At 50.0% G+C, this 19,892-nt stretch overlaps 1 protein-coding gene across 1 annotated transcript in view; it reads left to right on the forward strand.

Annotated features, from left to right (window-relative positions):
* The window catches only part of igdcc3 (immunoglobulin superfamily, DCC subclass, member 3), a 41,399-nt gene that overhangs the window by 1,417 nt on the left and 20,090 nt on the right, over positions 1–19,892 (forward strand). The window contains exon 2 of the mRNA XM_057014680.1: positions 2,598–2,903. Coding sequence (XP_056870660.1) covers positions 2,598–2,903 — 306 coding nt within the window. The remainder of the gene's footprint in view (positions 1–2,597; positions 2,904–19,892) is intronic.

Genomic DNA, 19,892 nt, shown 5'->3' on the forward strand with positions numbered 1-19,892 from the left:
TCGATTAATAATTTATCAAGCAGAAGCCTATAGGAGCGATCGTCAATACTGCACGTGGTGCCTCCTTCTGGAAACAATAAATATCCCTTTGAGTCCGACTCTCCATAAAAGATAACCTATATAATACATTCAATAATTCTCATAAAAAAAGGAAACTGCCTGGTTTCCTCCCCGTCTCACTTTTGGTGGGTATTCGTGAATATGATGCACCTAAAGGAAACAAATATGTTTGCATAGGATTGTATGCGGTGATTTATGGAGGCTTTAGAAAGCCAACATTGGCTATTACGATGCAGGAGGCATGGTGTTCCTCAGGGAATAGAAGCAGATGTTTTCAACGCTTGGTTCCTGCCGTTGTCTCTGCCTGTCCTGAGCTCACCCAGCCGCCGTCTGTGTGTGGACGTCAGGAGCTGCTGTGATCTTTACTGGTGCAGCAGTAAACCTCAGAGCCACGCACGGATCTGTCAGCTGGGCGTCAGGGCGTGAGCCACACTTAGCTAACACTTGTCCCTGCTCTCGCCTGCTAATCCTGTGCGCTACGGTGTCTCAGCGAGCCTCGGCCTGCCTGTCTGCCCGTCTATCCTCTTTCACACGTGGATCCGTTTTAATATCCCAGCCGAGCCTCAAAGCGGTGCTGCTCCGCTGACCTTTCCTTCCTGGACCCACCCGGCCTTCTGGGATGGCTGGTCCCGTTGTTCTGCTTCAAGACAGGCCGACCTGGGACATTATTCTGGCTAATGGAAGCATCTGATTTATGGAAGCCATCAAGACGTAGATGCATGAATAATAAATCTGCCAAATCAGCTCAGATCAGGGATCTAACCACCCTGAATTGTTCTGATCCGGTGCGCCGCCAGGCTGGAGAACACGCGTATATATCATTTGACAGCTCTGGAAGCTGGATAAACAAAGCGCCCGTGCACGCAGAGGGAGGATTAATGCAATCGTTCGCATGTTGTCTTGAGGCGCAACACTTGGAGAATATCAACAGCTCCATCATAACGCGAGGCCCGCGGACCCCCAGCCCCGAGGAGCAGGGCCCGGTTGGAGTGGCGGTCAGCGTCATGTGTGGAGAGCTGCAGGACGGCCACCTGGCAGCTAAGGGTTAATTCCTTCCCAACACCACCCCCTTGTTTTTCACAAGTGGTAGGGCTGATGTCTCTCTGGTCTCATGGCCATTTACGTGCCATGCTTACTGAGGGGGAAAAAGAGGAGGGGGCGTGAATAAAGAGAGGACACAGCGCAGGGAGAGAGGAAATGTTTCTTTGCATTACGCCGCCTGTGTAGGCTTCACGCAGGAGTGTGTCGGTGGACTCCTGCTCTGCACCTAAGACAGGCGGCGGAGCGCTTTTTCCAGGAATGTCACCGTTGAGAGATGAAGCCGGAGGTCCTCTGGTGTGACCCTGCTCTTTACACCCACCCCTGCTCTCCCCTGTAGCCCCCCTCACACCAGATTCCAGGGCCTGGGGCAGAGGCTGGTAGTGCTTAGTCCATCAGCAGCTGAAACACGATACCAAGCCTTCTAAGCCTTTTCCTCCACTTTTTTAAAGTCCCCACTCAGGTCAGACAGTTTCCATCCTCTATTAATTGTCCTCCCCATCCACCACTTTGCTTTTAGTAGCTGCAGATACATAAACTAGACCCCCCAAACCACAAATCTTTTGCCCTGAGTGGAAGAAAAGGAGCGCAGGTTCGATTCCACTGCCCAGATGTAGATGTACATTTATGAATTTCTGTCGTGGGGGTGTAAATTCCCTGGTGACTGTTGCCTGGAGGGAGCGGCGCCCCCGGCGAGCTCTTATCAGCCACTTCCTGCAAAAAGAGTGACGCTCGGAAGAAGTGATGCTCGGATTTGAGATGGGACTCAACTGTTGCCGGAGCCCCAGAACGTAGGGAGTGTTTACTGATGCGGCGGTACATGCCACGCGTGCACGGAACAATAAAGCACGAAGATTTACGGCCGCAGCTGCAGGACACTGAGCAGAACGCCGACAGTGCAGATAGAGCTCTCACGGTATTTTACTCTCTTCCCATTAGGCCGGTCGGGTGCCAAGAAATTTCTCGCCGTCTGCATAATTTGCACCTTAAGCGCCCCTAAGTGGAAGCTCTCGATCACGATCCCGAAACTTTCGAGCGTGATTCTCGGGATCCACCGTCGGCCTGTGCTGGTTTGCCTCACTGGTTTTCCAGGCGTCTGGTCCCAGTCTGGTCCCAGCATCATTTGTTTTATGTAAGTCCCCGTGAGAAGTCAACAGATTGACAGTAAATACGGTCGGAGTTTCGGTCGGGGCATCTGGAAGGATTCGGATACTCATCCGCTCAGTGCGAGACAAGTGCCCCTCGCCTGACCCCCGGCGCCCCAGTACCGGCGCTGGTGATGATGACGGCTGAATTTCATGCAGCATCACTTTAAACTATGACGGTAATCCTGAACTTTTGAACGGACAGTGTAAAGTTTAATTTTAGGGTTTGTGGACTTCCACCACTCTTCCGTAGCGAGGGCTCACTCACACCTGCAGCTTCGATGGAGTTTACACTGGCCACATGGGCAGAGGTCAGAGGTCAAGAGTGACGGTCCTTCCCGTGTGTGTCTCCAGGTGTGATTTGCGAAGCGGAGCTCTCCTTCGTGCTGGAGCCCAGTGACGTCATCGCTGTGCAGGAGCAGCCCCTCATGCTCCACTGCCAGGTGAGCGGCCTCCCCCCAGTGACCATACAGTGGCGGCACAGCGGTTTGCTTTTGATCCAGGATCAGCGTCACACCACCTTCAGCAACGGCTCACTCCTGATCGCTCACTTCCTGAAGACCAGATCAGACGGCTCATCTGACGAGGGCGACTACGAGTGCGTGGCCCAGAATTCCTTTGGGCTGGTGGTGAGCCGCAGGGCCCGCATTCAGGCAGCCAGTAAGTCACTACTTTTGTCTTATCGTCTTTGAGGGATTCTGTTGCCTTGTTTGATATGTCCAACCTTCTTTATTATTCTTATTTTTTAGATTTTCAAAGGAATTCATGATTTATTGACACAGTTAATAGCCGCTGCACCACAACTCACCTTTGGCTCTACTCGTTTTTTATTGGCAAACTTGTCTACTGGGACATTAGCTACTAAATGTATCACTGTCGTGCAAACAGTAGCTTCTTTTCGTGTAGACGTTGCGCAATCCTGGCAAATTAACGAATCAGATGAAGCAAATGAAGATGAACTTGCTCTGAAGTTACTCCAGCTTTGTCACTGGTGGTCAGCTGAGCAGCCATCTTGCAAATCTCTGCTGCGTCAGCTGCGGTTTTATGTACAGTTCATTAGCTACCGCTACAGACATGCTACTATCAGCCGTGTCCCCTAAGCTAAAACTAAAACATGGAGGCAACGAATCTCATAGTTGTCCCTCTTGAAATCCACTGCAGTCATGTTTCTGTTGCTGGTGCAGCACTTTCCTGCAAAGTCACCGTGAGAATGCAGCATTAGCTTAGCATAAAGAAGAAAGGATAAACATTCCCATCTGATGTCTGCGCTGGTTTCCTGGAAACAAAATGCTAAACCACTGGCAAAAAGCCCAGCACATGCAGCCTCAGAGTTTCCATCCTCCAGTTCCAGCACCAGTCAAATAAAAAGGATGTCACTCATGTGTGTGTTGACATTTAAAGCTGCAGATTGGCCACCGGTGTTAGCTCATTTCTACTTCAAACCTTTCCGTTAATCAGATGCAATGACCACTGTGCGACCTTCGCCACGGTTTGCCACACGATTGGACTTGTGCTCTTTGAATTGTGCGATCTTGTTATCTATAGTTATTACTACGTAAGAAGTGGGTGGTGACAGCGGTGGGACTACGGCTGCAGCGTCGATGATTTCAGCTGTTCCTCTGCTGCTACGATGAACACAGATCCTGAACGTGGAGTCATTTCAATATTGTAGTGTCGGTCTTTGAGGATAATTAATTTCCTGATGATCATCTACTGCGCCGCTAAGACGTTCAAGCCTTTGAGTTTAGCATTAGCAAGCGCTCACGCTGAGCGACTCCAAGCTGCTTTGTAAGAGTGTAATAAGCTCAAAGCAGCCCAGCAGCCCCCTGGTAGAATCATCAGGATATACTTTCCCCTGATTGACCAGCAGATCTCTTTTTGAAGTCAATATAATTCAGTGTTACATTCTCAGTGTTGTTGCCATGGTTCATTAGCAACATTTTTCATCTTATTGGAGCCCGTCTGCTCCCATAATCTCCTTTTTTTTATTATTTCCCCTCACCCACCGTGCACGTATCAGCTTACTTTAAATCAAAGGCTCGGAGGATGTGTGCATTCTTCTGTGGACATGCTGAGATACTGCAGCAGCCGCTTTAGTGTTACAGTACACACTGGGCTGAGTTAAGACTGTGAGTGCTTCTATATATTCCTCAACACAAAGATGAACAAAGGCTTGCAGAACCCTGTTGCTTCGTGTGTAGACAGCGGGCCGCTGTGTAATGGAGCTTTTTTCGGTCGGCAGGGACGGGGGAAGGCGAGCGTGACGCGTCTATCGCAGGCTGAGGGGAAAAATGACATCTGCTCCGAGGTTTGCGTCGTCAAACACGTGCGACCTTTAAGGGCCCCTCCGCCCTGTCCGTCTTCCTCAAAGGTCGGGTGTTAGCCACTGTTTTAGCACATTTTAATTACGCACGGTGGCATCAAATGTCTTCCCCTCTTTTACTGTTACGTTGGCTTTTTGGCTGTGGAGAGAATGAGGCAGTTTTTAATTCAGAGTGATGGGCTTCCAGGGTGGATTTCTGACCCCGAGAGTTGTGCTGTGCATTCACACAGGAACCAAACTCCAGATAATCCAACTGGGAACGCTGTGTGCTTCCTGGTTTATAACCTGGGCTCTGACCGGGGGTCAAACAGAGACCCCTTTAAGGAGGCGACATGGTGGCGGGGTGTAGAGTGACACCTACTTACGGAAAGGAAACGCGGTTTATGCCGCGTTGCCTTCTCCACTCAACACGTCACCTGGTTCCTTAGTTATTTGGTCAGCGAGGCAATAATTCCACAAGAGGGTGATTTGGACACACGCTGGCGTATAAACGGCTCATTTTCTGTACGAGGATGAGTGTTGCTGGTATAAATTTAGATCAATAAGAATACTGCATGTTTCAGCGGGAATAGGGAAAATCTGTTGATCCCTGAAACCTGTTTGAGTGAACTTGTTAATAACTGAGCACAGTGGCTGCTTCACCCAGCTGACTGCAAACTGGGGTCCAGGCCAGTTCTGAAGAGGTCTAACTGTGAATGTACAGTGTGACGCAGCTGAGCTCTTGGTTTTATACTTGAAGTCAGTCCAACTTTTTGACAGAACGAGCCAGAAATTCATGCATCAAATCCCCAGGACTCAGCAGCGACCCGAACCCTGAGCGAATGAACCTGACCTGGATCGTGACCAAGTCTCCAGGATCAGAACTCGGCGGACTTGCTCTCCTGCAGACCCGTCCTGGCTCCTCTTCTTCACTTGTATTTATTTGAAAGCAAATGATGAATGACTGAAAGCCACATTCTGACCCTTGACCTCTGCCCCTGTGGGCTGTGCGGAGCAGCTTCCATTGAGGTGTAAAAGGCTCTGCTTTAACGATGCTCCGCGTCTCCTTAATGGACTCTAGCGCCACACATCGAGGCACAACAAACCATCCCTGTGAAAACAATCCTCTGGAGACGCTTCAGAGTGAAGCACGTATAACTTCCCAGCATCGCTCGCCATTGGCCGGGAACACCATCCCTCATAATTGGGGCGATGGGTTGCCCATATTGGAGGACTCGGTGTTGCCTTGGTAGCTTTGGAGTTGGTTTCATTATCATTTATTTGTGTCTTTGTTGGGTTGTGCTAAGAGAAATGTTGCTCCTAGATTGATTCAGGTGTCCCTGCGGGGCAGAGAAGGCTCCCTCCCAACGGGATTTATTCCCTGACTTCATCCAAAATGTAGCCTTTTCACCTAATTTATGGAGTGCGAGCGAGAGGAAGCCCCTTTATGTTGTTTCCTTTTCTGCGTAAAGTGTTTGTTAATGGTGATGTTTTTGTAATTTGCTCTAGAACAACGGAGCCCAAAGTTGCACCACTGTGATGCAATGTTTTCTGTGATTACTGAAGCCCCTTTACAGCTCTCTCAGGGGGGGGGGGGAACACTTCCGTCTCAGCCTCCACACCAACTCCAACCATAAATTTCACTTTTTATTTGCTTGACAAGCGTTTGTATAAGCTCACTGTTGGGAGCTGATGTAGGACGGACGCCCCGTCGGCCCTCTAAATCGGCCGTCGATCCAGAAGCCACCGTCACCCCCCCCCCCCCCCCCTCCAATGTTATCTTTTTGGTGGTCAGCTTCTTTCTCTCCTTCCACGGTTTCTCTCGGAGTTCCTCATTAGCTTACGTTCAGGAAGCTTTTCATCATTTGGATGAATGACGAGCCTTGTACAGTGGACCCGACGGAGGTCCCCGGGGCCCCTCCCCCACCGCACGCCCGCGTCACCAGGCAACGCGCCACAAAAGCTCCCCTGTTACAAAATGGCTTTTTAGGATCAATTGAAATGACTTGCTTTTGTCAGTTTGTCTGGCATTAATTGGAAAGAGTTGAAGCTTTGTTCAGATATAATTTCTCTCTGGTTCCGTTTATATGGGGAGGCTGCAATTGACCCCAGCGGCCATTTGAAAAGGTTTGCACACAATATGTTGCCCGCTGACAAAAGGAGAAGTCAGCGCGAAAACAAGGAGACTGAAAACAGGCGGTAAACGCACAATAACTACACAATAAACTACACAACTGTGTAGTTTATATGATACATTTCTACATGTCATAAAGGGACTGGGATGCTTCTACGACTCACAATATATACACATTCACCAATTCTCTGACTAGCACGTGTGAATAATCATGAGCTAGATGCTTGTGTGCGTGTGTTTGTGCGTGTGCATGCACGCACGTGCGCGTGTGTGACGGCAGTATCTGCTGCAGGTAATGAAAGCGCTACGTGCTGCATTAAAAACCCGTGCGACTGCTGCCGAGGCGTTTAGCGAGAGTGATTTATGGAGAGTTGGTGATGGAGTGTGCGAGAGTGCGTGCGTGTGTGTGCGTACACGTGCGCTGGGGGGGGGGGATCGACAGAGGCTCTCGATCACCCCCTGACCTTCCTGTCCCCACCCCTTTCATAGCCTCCTGCCTGGGTGAATGCTGAAGCACTGTCCCCACGTCTCCTTGCAGCTCCCTTTGTCTGCCAGCCAAGCCCCGCCCAGATCCCCCCCACACCCCCGCCCCCCCCCCCCCCCCCCCCCCCACCTCCCCTGTCCATCTTTGCGCCACAGCATAAAAAAAACATCTCTGCCGCGCAGATTAGCCAGCTAATTCAAGCTTGTTTTGACATTCATTCAGCCTCCTTGGTTTGTTTTCTGATCCACGCAAATTCAAGCTAAAATGAAAAATGTGCATTTTGAGCCTGCGCGTGCGCCCTCGCTGCTCCACCTGACGAGCCTCGAGGACCTCAGATGTCGGCCGTGCGCACACGGACACGGCGCACGTTGCTTCCTCCGGGCAGCTCGTGTGTGGCTGATGTGAGATCAGAGAGTTCCCTCCCGCTGTGTGGTCAGCACCCCTCCATCTGTCCACCACTGTGTCAAAGGGATTCAGGGGAAAATGGACCCTTTTCTCCCCCTTTGCTGATGAGTTGGACCAAAGGAAGGAGAGCTCTGACCTCTGCTGTGTAACCGTACACCTACCAAAGGCTCGGAGCTCATTTCTCAACCATAAATGTGCCCTTTGGGGTTGTATTTACGTGGTCTTACGTGGTCTGGCTGTCTTTCCCTTCACCCACCATCACCCTGAGGATCCCTCACGCCATCTCACGCCATCTCTGAACATTTGCATTGACAAATGCTTCAGCTGGCGTAACTCTCCTGCGGGGGACAAGGCAAGAGTCCGCAATATCTCACACACCATTGACCTTGAAGCTGTGGATAAAAATCCCCACACGTCTTCTCGCACTCGCTGCAAAATGAACAATGGCAAACTGTGGAGCGTGATAAAATACCATAACACAGAAACGTATCAATTATTCAGCAAACACTTAATAAATAGTGCTTATTATCTGCTATACAATTCCTGTGAAGAACGCTAGCACATTGATCTCCAGCATGCGACGGCCCCTTTGTTCTCTTATCTGGTGATGATGATGTTGGTACGACTTCTCGGATCACTTGTGCATGGGGAGGTGGGAGACTCTGGTGGCGCAGAGGAGCTGCTTCATAACACTATATGAGCAATATGGAGCCGTAACCTTATGCTCTAAAAATACACCTGCCTCTGTAAACATCACTTGGCAAATCAAGCCACTGAAGACGGGGAACGATCGCAGCCTGTGATGTAACAGATGGCTGGAGGAGAAATCAAACCGCCCATTCCTTATTCCTCCAGGCGCTCTCCTCAGGTCTGATGTGGCTTTAATGCCGCGTAGGTTCTCAGACTGTAACACGGCAAATGCAATCAGGCTATATGTTTGTTCATATGGGACCTTAAAGATTCGTGCCCACGGGGCTTTGGTTCAAAGGGAATTACAGAACGCACATTTGCACTCTATAGGTGGAAACAGAAATGAGTACAGGCAACAAGCGTTGACGGGCTTTGTGTGTAAAATGGCTGCATATACTGATGCTGTTAAAAATAAGCAGTGGTATCACATCAAATCCTCCGTCACCGGGTTAAATTCCTAGTAATTTCCATGAATGTAGTTTGAGTGCAGCACGTTGTTCAGATTAATTGATGGAGCTGTAAACACGAGTCCAAAACATAAACAGTTATTAACTCAGCTCAATTATCTGGCTGGAAATGGCGGCTATTTACATCTGAACACTGGAGGAGGAACAAAACGGGGCCAAGAATGAACCCCTGAGTGACACCAACAGGAGCCAGGCTAACACGAAGGATTTGGTCCAATTCAAAGAAGCCTTTGACGACTAGAACCAGGGTAGTTTTATGAATAGATTGTAGAATCTTGGGTTTAGAGCTGATATCGTTTTATATGTGAGGATCAATGTGAAAACATTGAAGTTAGAATTCATCAACGCAGGAATGGGATCATAAACGAGGTTTGATTAGCGCCACAGTTGGTTCCTGTTTGATCTGCATTCCTACGCGCTATGATTCAATGGAAAGAGGAGTGTCAATCACTCAGCCTGACTTTTACGGCCTTTTTGGCTTCAAAGGTGGATGTTAAGCTGATTGGTTTGTGTTCCAGATGCACCAGTGATGGATTAGCAGAGGTCGGACCTGCTGCGAGGTCCTTCCTGTACACGCTGAACATGACGTCCCGGGCGCTGGGCCACACTTCATCAACATCCACCCCTAAATGCTTGAAAGCGGCGCCGAGTTTAATATTTAAAGTAATTTATTCTCCCAGTATATTCAGACAATGGCAGCCGTTTCCAGCCTGGCTCTAAATGCAGGTTTGAGCTATTTTCCAGGTCCAATCTCAAGTTCACTGCTGAGATCTTGCGTGTCCTTCTTCCATGTGGTCTATGGTTGTCTTTGGAACCTCCCCACTATTCTCAAACAAACAAGCAAGGGGTGTGGGGGTGGGGGGGTGTTGAGGGGGGTACATTCTTTCTGCTTACTTTTAAGGCTCATGGGAGGAATTCCTTGCTAATAGAGGTGAGAGGTGAAAGAATGGAGAGCAGAGGCCACAGCCAAGGGTTCCGCAGGGTAGATCTCCTCACATGAGTCCTGGCCAGGCAGGCCCGCTCCGACCTGGTTGTTGCCCCATTTAAGGCTGGTTTTATTCCACGAATGTGTTAATGATGTGTCTGTTTCCTGGCGTCTTAAACGGGAGCATGAATTTTAGTGCTCGGAATGATCTTTCCTGGGTGATTTGTTGAGTCTGCCGCAGCAGTGTCACGCTCTGCTTTACTCTCATATGCCGACCCAAGGATTTCTGGCCACATTTCGAGCGTGTGCACGGACGTTTGGTTCCAGGCTTCGCAAGGGGGCTCGCCACCGCTCCCTCACCACGCTTCACTACACTTAACAGAGACTTTATTGCCAGATCGCGCAGTTAAAAGCCTTTATGAGGTCTGCACCATCCACCAATAAAACACCAAAATTCCCTCTTCCTCTGTTTTACTCCGCCGTACGTTCAATTTTCCATTAATGGCTGCGGTTAAGCGAAGAATGCTGCCGCACAAACACGCGCAGCGGGCCTCTCGGGCCAGTTGTTTGAGCGGGGATCAGGGAATCTTTCTGTGGTGGAGACAAAGGCCAGTCAGTGATGGGCAGACGTGCCTCTCCTTTTCTACGCCCATTGTGTGTGCTTGAGCTGACACACACCTCTTGTGTGTTGTGTAACAGAGCAGCAGAGTGGCTGGGAACCTTAGAGAACCTTGGAGACCTTGGAGATGTGCAGCCTGTGGTAGCTCTGCTTTGTGAAGGTGGCCCCGGCCGCTCGCTCTCCAGGCGGACTCATCTAGCTGTGGTTGAGGCCCCCCCTTTGTCACCGCTGACTCCGGGTGGGTGTGTTTTCCCCTTTCACTCTCCCTCCGCCTTCCTCTCCCACAGTTTCAGCATTGACTCAGAAATGGAGGGTCAGAGGTCATAAGGGGCTGGACGATTGAGAGAGGGTTTATCTGGGAAGCGGTGACCTTTTTGTGTGCACCGGGGCAGAATACCCCTCCCCGTTTTTTTTAATACTCCTCCCATGGCAATTCCCCTCCTCCAACACTTAGCCTCCTGCTCATTTCCCACTGGGGACGGGACCCACCCCCCCTTCCCGGTCTTTGTGCCCCCGGGCAGTGGCAGTGACCTTGGCTTTGGCAGTGAAATAAGGTGGCCCAAATCTGCCACAGTGTCACAGCTTCAGATCTGGATTTTCCTTAATAAGCAAACCAGCAACCTGGAGCAGCAACAGAAAAGTTTTGTTTTTCCATAATATGACATTTGTCCTTCTCCCGGGGGGGCGGGGTCCTTGTCCAATTTAGTTCCAACAAAGACAGAATGTATGGAGCAACAACAGTGTTAAATTATGCCAGAGTATGCACCGTGTTGCTCTCATGCCTGCTGAAGTTAGCGGGGTATTAGCCTTTTCACGCCTGTCCTCACACCACAACGACGTTCCAGAATTTCATTTTACAAGCTGCCTTGGTTCTGCCGATCGCTGCATTGTCGTGTTCAAGATCTTAGCTTTGATCCTCACGTGCTAACTCCTCTGAGCTAATACTGCTGCCATTGCACAGTGGCGGCTGCACTAGGTGGCGCTGTTGAGCAGGACAGTAGCAGGCTGATGTGTAGAACATCTGGTGCATGAGATATCTGACATGCTGATAGCAGCCAATACTGGTAATGCTAATCAATGTGATGTGTATGTCAACTGGCCAGCTGGGTGGGTTTTTGGGGTCTTTTTTTTGGGGGGTTGAGTAAAATTGTCAGATTGTCAGAAGAAGTGGGGGTTAAAATGCTGCCAAGCTCCACCATATGTGGATTTGGCCACTAGGGATGGGAAAAATTCTACAGGAACCAATTAGGAGACGCACACACAGGATAAAGGAATTCTCAGGTGGGCTGTGTCGTGTTGGTAACCGGATTTTGGATTGCATCATCCCCCCCCAAAAAAAAATCCGACCAGCAAGCAATTTTCAGCTGTCCTTTTCCTCATCAACGATGGCACAAATCAATAACTGTCTTTCATGGACTGTTATATTCTTACCTAATTGCTCTAGAAGGAGGCTTGAATATTCGCAATCTTTCCATAATATATGGAATTATCCCTACATATCCATCCATAATATATGGAATTATCCATACATATCCATCCATAATATATGGAATTGGTGACAAATTAAATATTTTTGGATAGTCTTGCTACATACATCCCAAAAAATTACCTTCTCTATTAAAGTTTCCAGAAATTGACCAGGGAATGTTTCACCTGTTCCCACCTTGTTGATGCCACATGGCTGAGGATGGGGGGGTGGTGGGGGTGGGGGGGTGCGGAGGTGGTCAGCAGGTGTCCGAATAGTTTTCTCTGTGTGCTGAGAGGCAAAACGCAGCGCGATCGGGAAAAGGATTCATCCCTAATATAAGCCCGGAATTCCGCGAGTATTGATTCTCAGACCTGCGCTCTACTGAGCAACCTGATTCCCTGTGCGGTCCTACATTTTTTAGTTCCCGTGGGAATCAGGTCCATTGAATCATAATGCAAGTGTAAAAGATTTAGCGGCGTGAATTTGACTGATGCGCCGCCAGCAGCAGAGCGGGAGCAGCAGATGAAAGGGAATTTAAAAAGGGGGGGGCATGTTGGTGGTCTCAAATGATCTCTGGGCCCCTCTGGAGACTGGACCTTGAACCGGGAAGGAACATTCCATTCCGATGCCGCACTGCGACCTCCTGACCTCGGCAGCACTCGGCATGCAACGGCGATGCGAGCAAGAGGCGGTGGAGGCGGGGCACGCCGCTGCCGTTTGAACACGTCTGGAGAGCGGCTCCCCTGACCCCGTCCTCGTAACTCCTCGCCGTAACACGCACATTACCTGCGCTCAACATGGAATAACGGCAGTGCGCGCGGACACGTGCACACACTGGCACGGGTCTCGCGGTCGGTCGGTCGGTCGGTCCCACTCGAAGTGATTTAAACATCAGGCGCCGGTCGGCAGCCCCCCCCCCCCCCCCCCCGGGGACGAGCCGTGTTTATTTAATAATGATAAAAATGTCCATCATCCGTCCCTCTGCTGGGCTTTAATCACATTTATGAACGTGGCTCATTTTCCCCCGCTCAGATTGGTGTCATGTCATACATTAGTAAGTTGCGCGGCACGCCGTTTCACAGCGGCGGCGTTTACAGATGACAGACGGCGCCCGTGGTGTAATGGCCCTCTTCGTTTGCCAACATAGGCATTAGTTTTAGTGGAAAGACGGCTCCAGAGGGCCGGCTGATGGCAGGTTGGAGGAGCCGCTCGCACCATGTCTGACAACTGACGGCGATGCTCCTCCTCCGCTCTAGGAGACGGGACGAGAGCGCGTCGGGGAGCCGCCATTTATCAATGATCGCATTTATCGGTTGAGTGGATGAGCGAGGCGGAATCACGGAGGTACAGGGGAGAGGTTGGGGCTGGGATAACGGATAGAGTACAGTCCCCTGCTTTGAGGTTGATCAAAGGGATTCGATCGATTTGTTGTGACAGGAAGTGACGTTGACGGGGACACATCTCGGCTCCCGTCGCGACGTTCCCTCTCGCGATTCGTAGCTTTTTATTCCTGCTTTTGTCGCCGCCGCAGCTACGCAAACACAACTTTCCTAATTGTAACGCAGCTTTAGTGAGATTCAACAGCTTCCTAATTTTTGGAAATGGCGTTTCCCCTCATGCGGCTCGGCTGCATCTCCTGTTATTAAAGCTTCAAGGGAGTCAGCATTAAGCATTTTTGTAGTAAGGAATCATCACAACCTAAAACCAGTATATGTTTTATTTAGAGGCGTCGAAGCTCTTCGGCCTTGGGACACTTTTGTCCGCAAGGAAACTGTTTCATTCAGTTTATGTAAATTCTTTGTTTACATTCTTCCCGAAAATGTCATTCTATTATCTGATATACACTATCTGCACAGTCTTTGTTTGCGCACACGCTGTTGTTGGAGGCAGAGACAAAGGGCTTTTTTCTCCTCACCCACTGTCTCGTAACATTGAGTGGTTATGACAGGCCCTGCACTTGCGCTTCCTCCTTCTCCTCGCTCCTCTTCCCCCTCCACGTCTTTACCTCGGAAAATGATAGGAATTGCACTTTGAGCGGTGGGCGTGGCAGAAGGAATAGGGGGAACGGTGGGGGGAATCGGGGTGGGGGGGTCACACATGTTCACACAAAACAGAGCCAAGGGTCCCTATTAGCATAAATTCATCAGGATTAGCCAGTTTGGATGCAAGTGGGGGGTTGGCTAGTGTTATCCCGGTGTTAGCAGTCAGCTGGCAGTCTGCAGGGCAGAGACAGGAGCAGATAGTGACAAAAAGAAAAGGAGGCGGCATTTGAATTTCCAGCTGGCTCGACAAGAGGATGTGGTGGGAATATTTAGAGGCTTCTAATAGAGGTGACGCGGGTCTTTACACGCCAGCGGGTGCCCTGACGTTCCGCCATCGCGAAGCGCTGCTGCGGCTGCAGCTTCTCTCGTTATTCACCGTTCTCTCCGCTGCCTCTCGCATCTCTCCCCCCTTTTTTCGCTCCGTATCGTGGATTTGAGCGCGCTGAGCCAATCTTCCCCTGTTTACACGTGCAGGAGTGTGCACCCGTGTTGCAGCTAAATGAGAGCAGGAGCTGGCAGATGCATGTCTCACCTGTCTCGTTGACCATGATTGATGACGGTGCTTCTCTCCCGCCAGTAATTGGGCTCATATTTACACAATAGAGCATCTGGGATTTACGGTACATGCCCAATGTGTTCATCCTCCATTTAGCCCAGTTTGAGCCAAAGCTCGGATTTCCGCGCCCTGACATGAAGGTACCGGGCCAAATGTTTGCAGGTTTTTATGCTCGTTCCTCACCGAATCACTCCCTCCGCTGTTGTCACACTCGACAAGATCCTCCTTTCCCATGTTTCAGTACTAATGACCCACAAATCTGTGCTTGCCACACACATGATGGCACCGTGTTGCCCGGCATTGTGATTAATAGCCACAGTTCAGTGTGAAAAATTCCCTTGAGTGGGTGCCAGTTGGCTGAAACAGAGAAGAAACTCATTACTGCTGTCAGCTGAACCGACAGAGCTGTGTGTGTGTGTGTGTGTGTGTGTGTGTGTGTGTGTGTGTTGTCAGCGACCGCATGCGTGTCTGTCCACCTTTGTTGTGTTGGAGCCATCGTGCGTGAATTAGCATTCGCGCATGTTTTAAGCTAAGAGTAAAAGTGACACCGCATCTTGGCCCCGGTATCCGAGTAACGTGGATCATTTCTCAGAAAACGAATGGCGCCTGATTCCATCGGCAGCCTGCGCACACAAACACTTCAACGTTTAATGGCTAACCTGCGCTGCCTCGCGGCTGCAGTCGCCCTCTTTTGCGTGTTTAGCTTCTGAATTTCTGCACGTCCTCCGTTCGCTAATATCCTGTCGGTGCCAAATGAGGCACAAGGCGGCGGAAATATAAGATTACAAGCACTATTTTACAGATGGAAACAATTTTATTGTAATGTACGTTCAGCTGCTATCCTCGACTGTCCAGATTGTGCTGACATAGTGCCGTTTATATTAACGCACGTATAACGGGCATTATTCATGGTGAGAGCAGCCCCATATGGATGTCAGACATTTTCTCTCCTTCCAGGGCGGAATATGACAAGAGGAAAATCTATGTGGTTAATATAACTTCCACCATAAGGCGCATGAAAAGAAAGTTCATTTTAGTACTGATTAGACTGAGTAAAATCATTAAGCTGTACATTAATCTATACTGGGCAAAAAAAACCTCCTTAAAACACAATATTATATATGCAGAATGAACACCAACTGTGTCTGTCAGGACGGCCTGATTTTAAGGTGATCGTGATCTGGACCCTCCAGTTGCCTCCATTGGACCCTCCAGTTGCCTCCACTGGACCCACCAGTTGCCTCCACTGGACCCACCAGTTGCCTCCATTTGACCCACCAGTTGCCTCCACTGGACCCACCAGTTGCCTCCACTGGACCCTCCAGTTGCCTCCACTGGACCCACCAGTTGCCTCCACTGGACCCTCCATTTGCCTCCACTGGACCCAGCTCTGCCCAGTTTGCTGGTTTGCTCATATCCATCAGTCCCAGACATTAAATCACGGTCACCGTTGCTAGGTACCAGGTACTTTCCCCGAATGGTAAAAACCCAAGTGGAACTGAGCCGAGCCGAGTGGTTGCTGGGAGGAAAAGTCCCACAAGTATAGTGAAAGCTGTGAAAGAGTGTGGCTGCTGCTTTATTCAGCGTAGCTGATGGAATCCTCATCTTTGTTGTCCTGATTTAATGTTGATGTTTGCCAGGAAAGGAGAATGTTGCAGCATATTTATTCAAGACTTTGGGTTGAACGGACAACTGTGCGGGGTTTGGGGACAGAAAAATGGCCAGACTGGGACCCAGTAGAAAGCCCAGGACAGGGAGAGAGAGGAACCGGTCTGATTTACAAAGCATTTCAGCCATTACAGGGTCAGTTTTCTCAAAAGCACTGGAGCGCAAGGCCACGTCCCCGCCCTGTGGCTTTCAGATGTCCCATGGGAGTGCCAGATGTGGGGGGTCATCTATCTACCCCATATTCACACCAGCATATCCCACCCCACCCACCCCACACCTCAAAAAATAGCCAGCACCCCTTTTGACTTCAGCTTCCACACCTAAGAGAGGAGAGAAAGGTGCAAACGTTGACCGGAATCTTCCTCTTTCCATCCGTAACATCTGAGAACATCAACGTTCAGAGGAACGGCTCCTCGCCACCCAACAGTTGTTCTCTAATGAGGGGGAAGTAATGGCTGTTGGACGCGGGATGGCGATGCCAAATGTCCGTCCAGGTTGTTATTCAGAGCCGCGGCTGTCTGAGGGCCTCGGCGTTTTTGGCTCCACAAAACAAGAGGCGGGACGAGCCCACACAAGGATCTCACAGCATTTCCATGTGAATATAGACACTGTTTTAGGCACCGATTTCTCTCCCAACTCCCCAACATCCAGGCATAACGAGGGGAGACGTAAAGCCGAGGTGGCACTGTCACCTCTGTGGAGGAAGCGGAGTGATTGGCAGCTCATCTTCCATGTAAATATGAGGCTTTATGAGCTGGGAGTGCAGCCAGAGATGCATCTCATTTTAATTCAGAAGCAGGCAGTTTGAAGCCCAAGTACCGCTAATATTAATAAGATGTGTCACCTCCAGGCAGGTACAAAACGGCCCGGGGAGGATGGGGGGGGGGGTGCAGCCGCGCGGCGACAGCCTGTCTGCTGCTTTTTTCCCCCTTTTAAACAGGAGAATGGAAGCGCTTCAGTTAGCACGGCTCGTTTTCTCCTGTTTACGAGTGCGTGAGGAGAACAAAAGGGAGGTGAAAATGTCCCAGCTCGGTGTAAAGTTGGCGTGAAACAACAACCGCGAGACGCGCTCGGCCCGGTCCGATCCGTTCTCGTTGACCTTCGCAGCGCAGACGGACGACGGAGGAAGCGACACGTGCGTGAACGCCACACGTCTGACACAGGTGACCCGGCGCCGCACGCGGAGCCGCACGCGGAGCCGCTCCGCCCGCTTCCCCCTCGCATTCCTGCTTCGTTTCCCGCTGCTGCGGAAACAAACAAGTCTGTAAATTCCACGTGTGCGCTCGGATCACGCTTTGTTACAGTATCGCAGAGAGCGCCAGATGGTCGCGCGAGTGGATTCCCCCAACATTGATCTGGGCTTCTGGATGGAGCAGAGGTGGAAAAACCACCGAGGACACGCTCGAACCTTCCTGTAACGCGGAACAATCATTTAAAATAAATGAAAAAACACAATTTAACAAGATTAGCATGCTAAAGGGCTTTCCTGGGCGCTGGAGTGTGTTGGGAACGTTCACGTCAGGAAAACTCCAGTTGCTCGTTGAGAAAATGTGGGTTTTTTTATTAGAAAAGAGGCGCAGAATCAGGCCGACGCTTGCTGGCAGGTTTCGACAGAGTAAGCGTTATCAACCGGCAGAAATTGGAAATCTGTTTGATGGACTCGAACTGGCGGTTCTGCACTTTCAGGAAACTGTTGACGGAGTTTAATGAGCTGGCTGTTTCTCATCCAGCTATTGTCTCATGTGAGTCTGCATGCATAAACATCTCAATTACAGCAGGGAGGAGCCCCCGTTTTTACTGCGAGTTGTTTCAGCTCTTTTCTTTGCTGTCCTGCACCGGCTCTCCTGCTCGCTCCTCTCTCTAATCTCATAGGAGCTGCAACTGGGAATCATTTAAATAATCCCTTAATTTTAAGCATCTGTTGTGCTTTAACGGGTCTCTCTTTAATTGGGGCCGGCATGCTGGAGGGACAGTGGTGGGGCTTAGCACAGAGATTTGGGACCGGGCAGGGGTGGGTATTAGAAGGGAGGAGTGTTGGAGGGGGGCTATGGGGTGTTGTGTGCTGTGGAAGTGTTGGGGCTTGAGGTGGTGTAGGAACAAGGCCTGGGTTTTGTCCCTGGGGTGGAGAGGTTGGAACAACAAGAGGGAGAGTCTACTCGACTGAGCAGCTTAATTGCTGTGCTACAAATGGTGAATGCAGACTGCAGCTGAAGGCTAACTCTGCATTAGCGTGTACAGTATTTCATTAGCATGGCTAATTCACTGCTGCCTCCCTGGTTTTTAGCTGTGGCCTGTTTGCCATTGAGCCTGGACACCCGAACCTAAAGCCTTCACAGCAGCACTGTAAAACGTAGCACCCATCTATCTCTGTCGTTAATCAATGGCTTCTCATTCCTAACTAGTTAAATATTGAATCCTGCTCAGGTGCCCGAGGCTTCACACAATTACCTGATGGCTACTCCCATTTACCGCACGTAGGGTCGGCTCAATATTTGCCGACAGGCGATAGTGAATAATTAAGTATGCTGTAGGCTAACCTGAATAAAAGCAACAATTAGGGTTTGGGATTCAAGAATGGAGAAATTAAAAAAAAAAAAAAAGATGTTGGATTTAAGCAGATTAGGTACTTTAAGTACACATTAGCCTCTGCTAAATCTGTTTGGCTCCAACAAAACAAATAGTTCCCGTGCCTCCACCTTCTGCAGAACCCTTAATAGCAGCTATCAATCTCACTGTATTTAACTGCGCACGCAAGCCGCACTGATTTGATCAATACGGCAGATTAAAGACTAAAGCCACTTCGCTGCAACGCCTAACACCAAGAAACAAGCGGGATTACCCGTGTATTCACCATCAAATTTATTCACCAAATGGTTTCAGACGCTAATGCCACATTTATCTTAGAGACATAAAAAAATACAAACTAGGGAAAGTGTAGCTGGTTGGGTTGTTATTAACTGTCTCATCTGTGTCGTCCTAATAAACAAGTATTTATTAAATTCAGCCGAATGCTTCCCAGAGTGACTCCTGCCTTTACTCCGCAGCACCCCCACGAGGTGCTGCACATTACTTTTATTGGTCGCCGCGATAACCTTTATCTCCATTTACAACTCTGTTTATAGACTTAAACTGTACATTACGACTCGTATAAACAGCAAAGGAGTCGCGTTAGCTTCTCCTCTCAACATTTCAACGCCAGCCCCGACACCTTCGTTAATAAAGCATCAAAATCGGGCCACATGAAATTCATCAGGGTTCAGACAAAGCTCAAATATCACGTATCTACAGGACCCCAAATTTCATTATTCGGCCAGATTGAGGTCACAGACACAGACGAGAGGCAGAGGGTCCATATTTGTCCAGAACTTTATCATCAACAGGTCCTTTTAATGGCTCGTCTATCACTTGAGAACCTGATTCCGGTTCTGCACACGTGAACGTGAGGATGTGCCGCAGTCGCAACATGCGCGTGCGTCACAGCCCACTCGAGTGCGGCTCCTCCTCATGTGTTCAAGCAACGCCACCGACAGAACAGGCAGAAGGGGGGAGCGGCCGGAGGTGGGTCCTTCTCCCGGGCCCACGGAGGAGGTGGGGCAGGGAGACAACAAAATATCACACCTGCATTCAAGCGCCATCTCCGGGGGCCTGGCTCAGGCCACGCGATTCCTGGGATGCCTGTTTAAAGGCTGCTGAAGTGCGGAGCAGCACCGTTCACCGTCTCCATTGTTTATCTGTCTTTTGCTGGTTTACTGTGGGTGGGCGGGTCAGTCATCAACATGTGCCTAATGATGTCACAGGCCTGAGAGGACTCGAGGGGTGGGGGTGGGCAAAGGGCAGGTGCACGGCGATGACATAATGCAGGGTTGAGCGGAGCTTCACGCCATAGCTG

Source organism: Takifugu flavidus, chromosome 2 (genome assembly GCF_003711565.1).
Source record: "Takifugu flavidus isolate HTHZ2018 chromosome 2, ASM371156v2, whole genome shotgun sequence".
Taxonomy (NCBI): domain Eukaryota; kingdom Metazoa; phylum Chordata; class Actinopteri; order Tetraodontiformes; family Tetraodontidae; genus Takifugu; species Takifugu flavidus.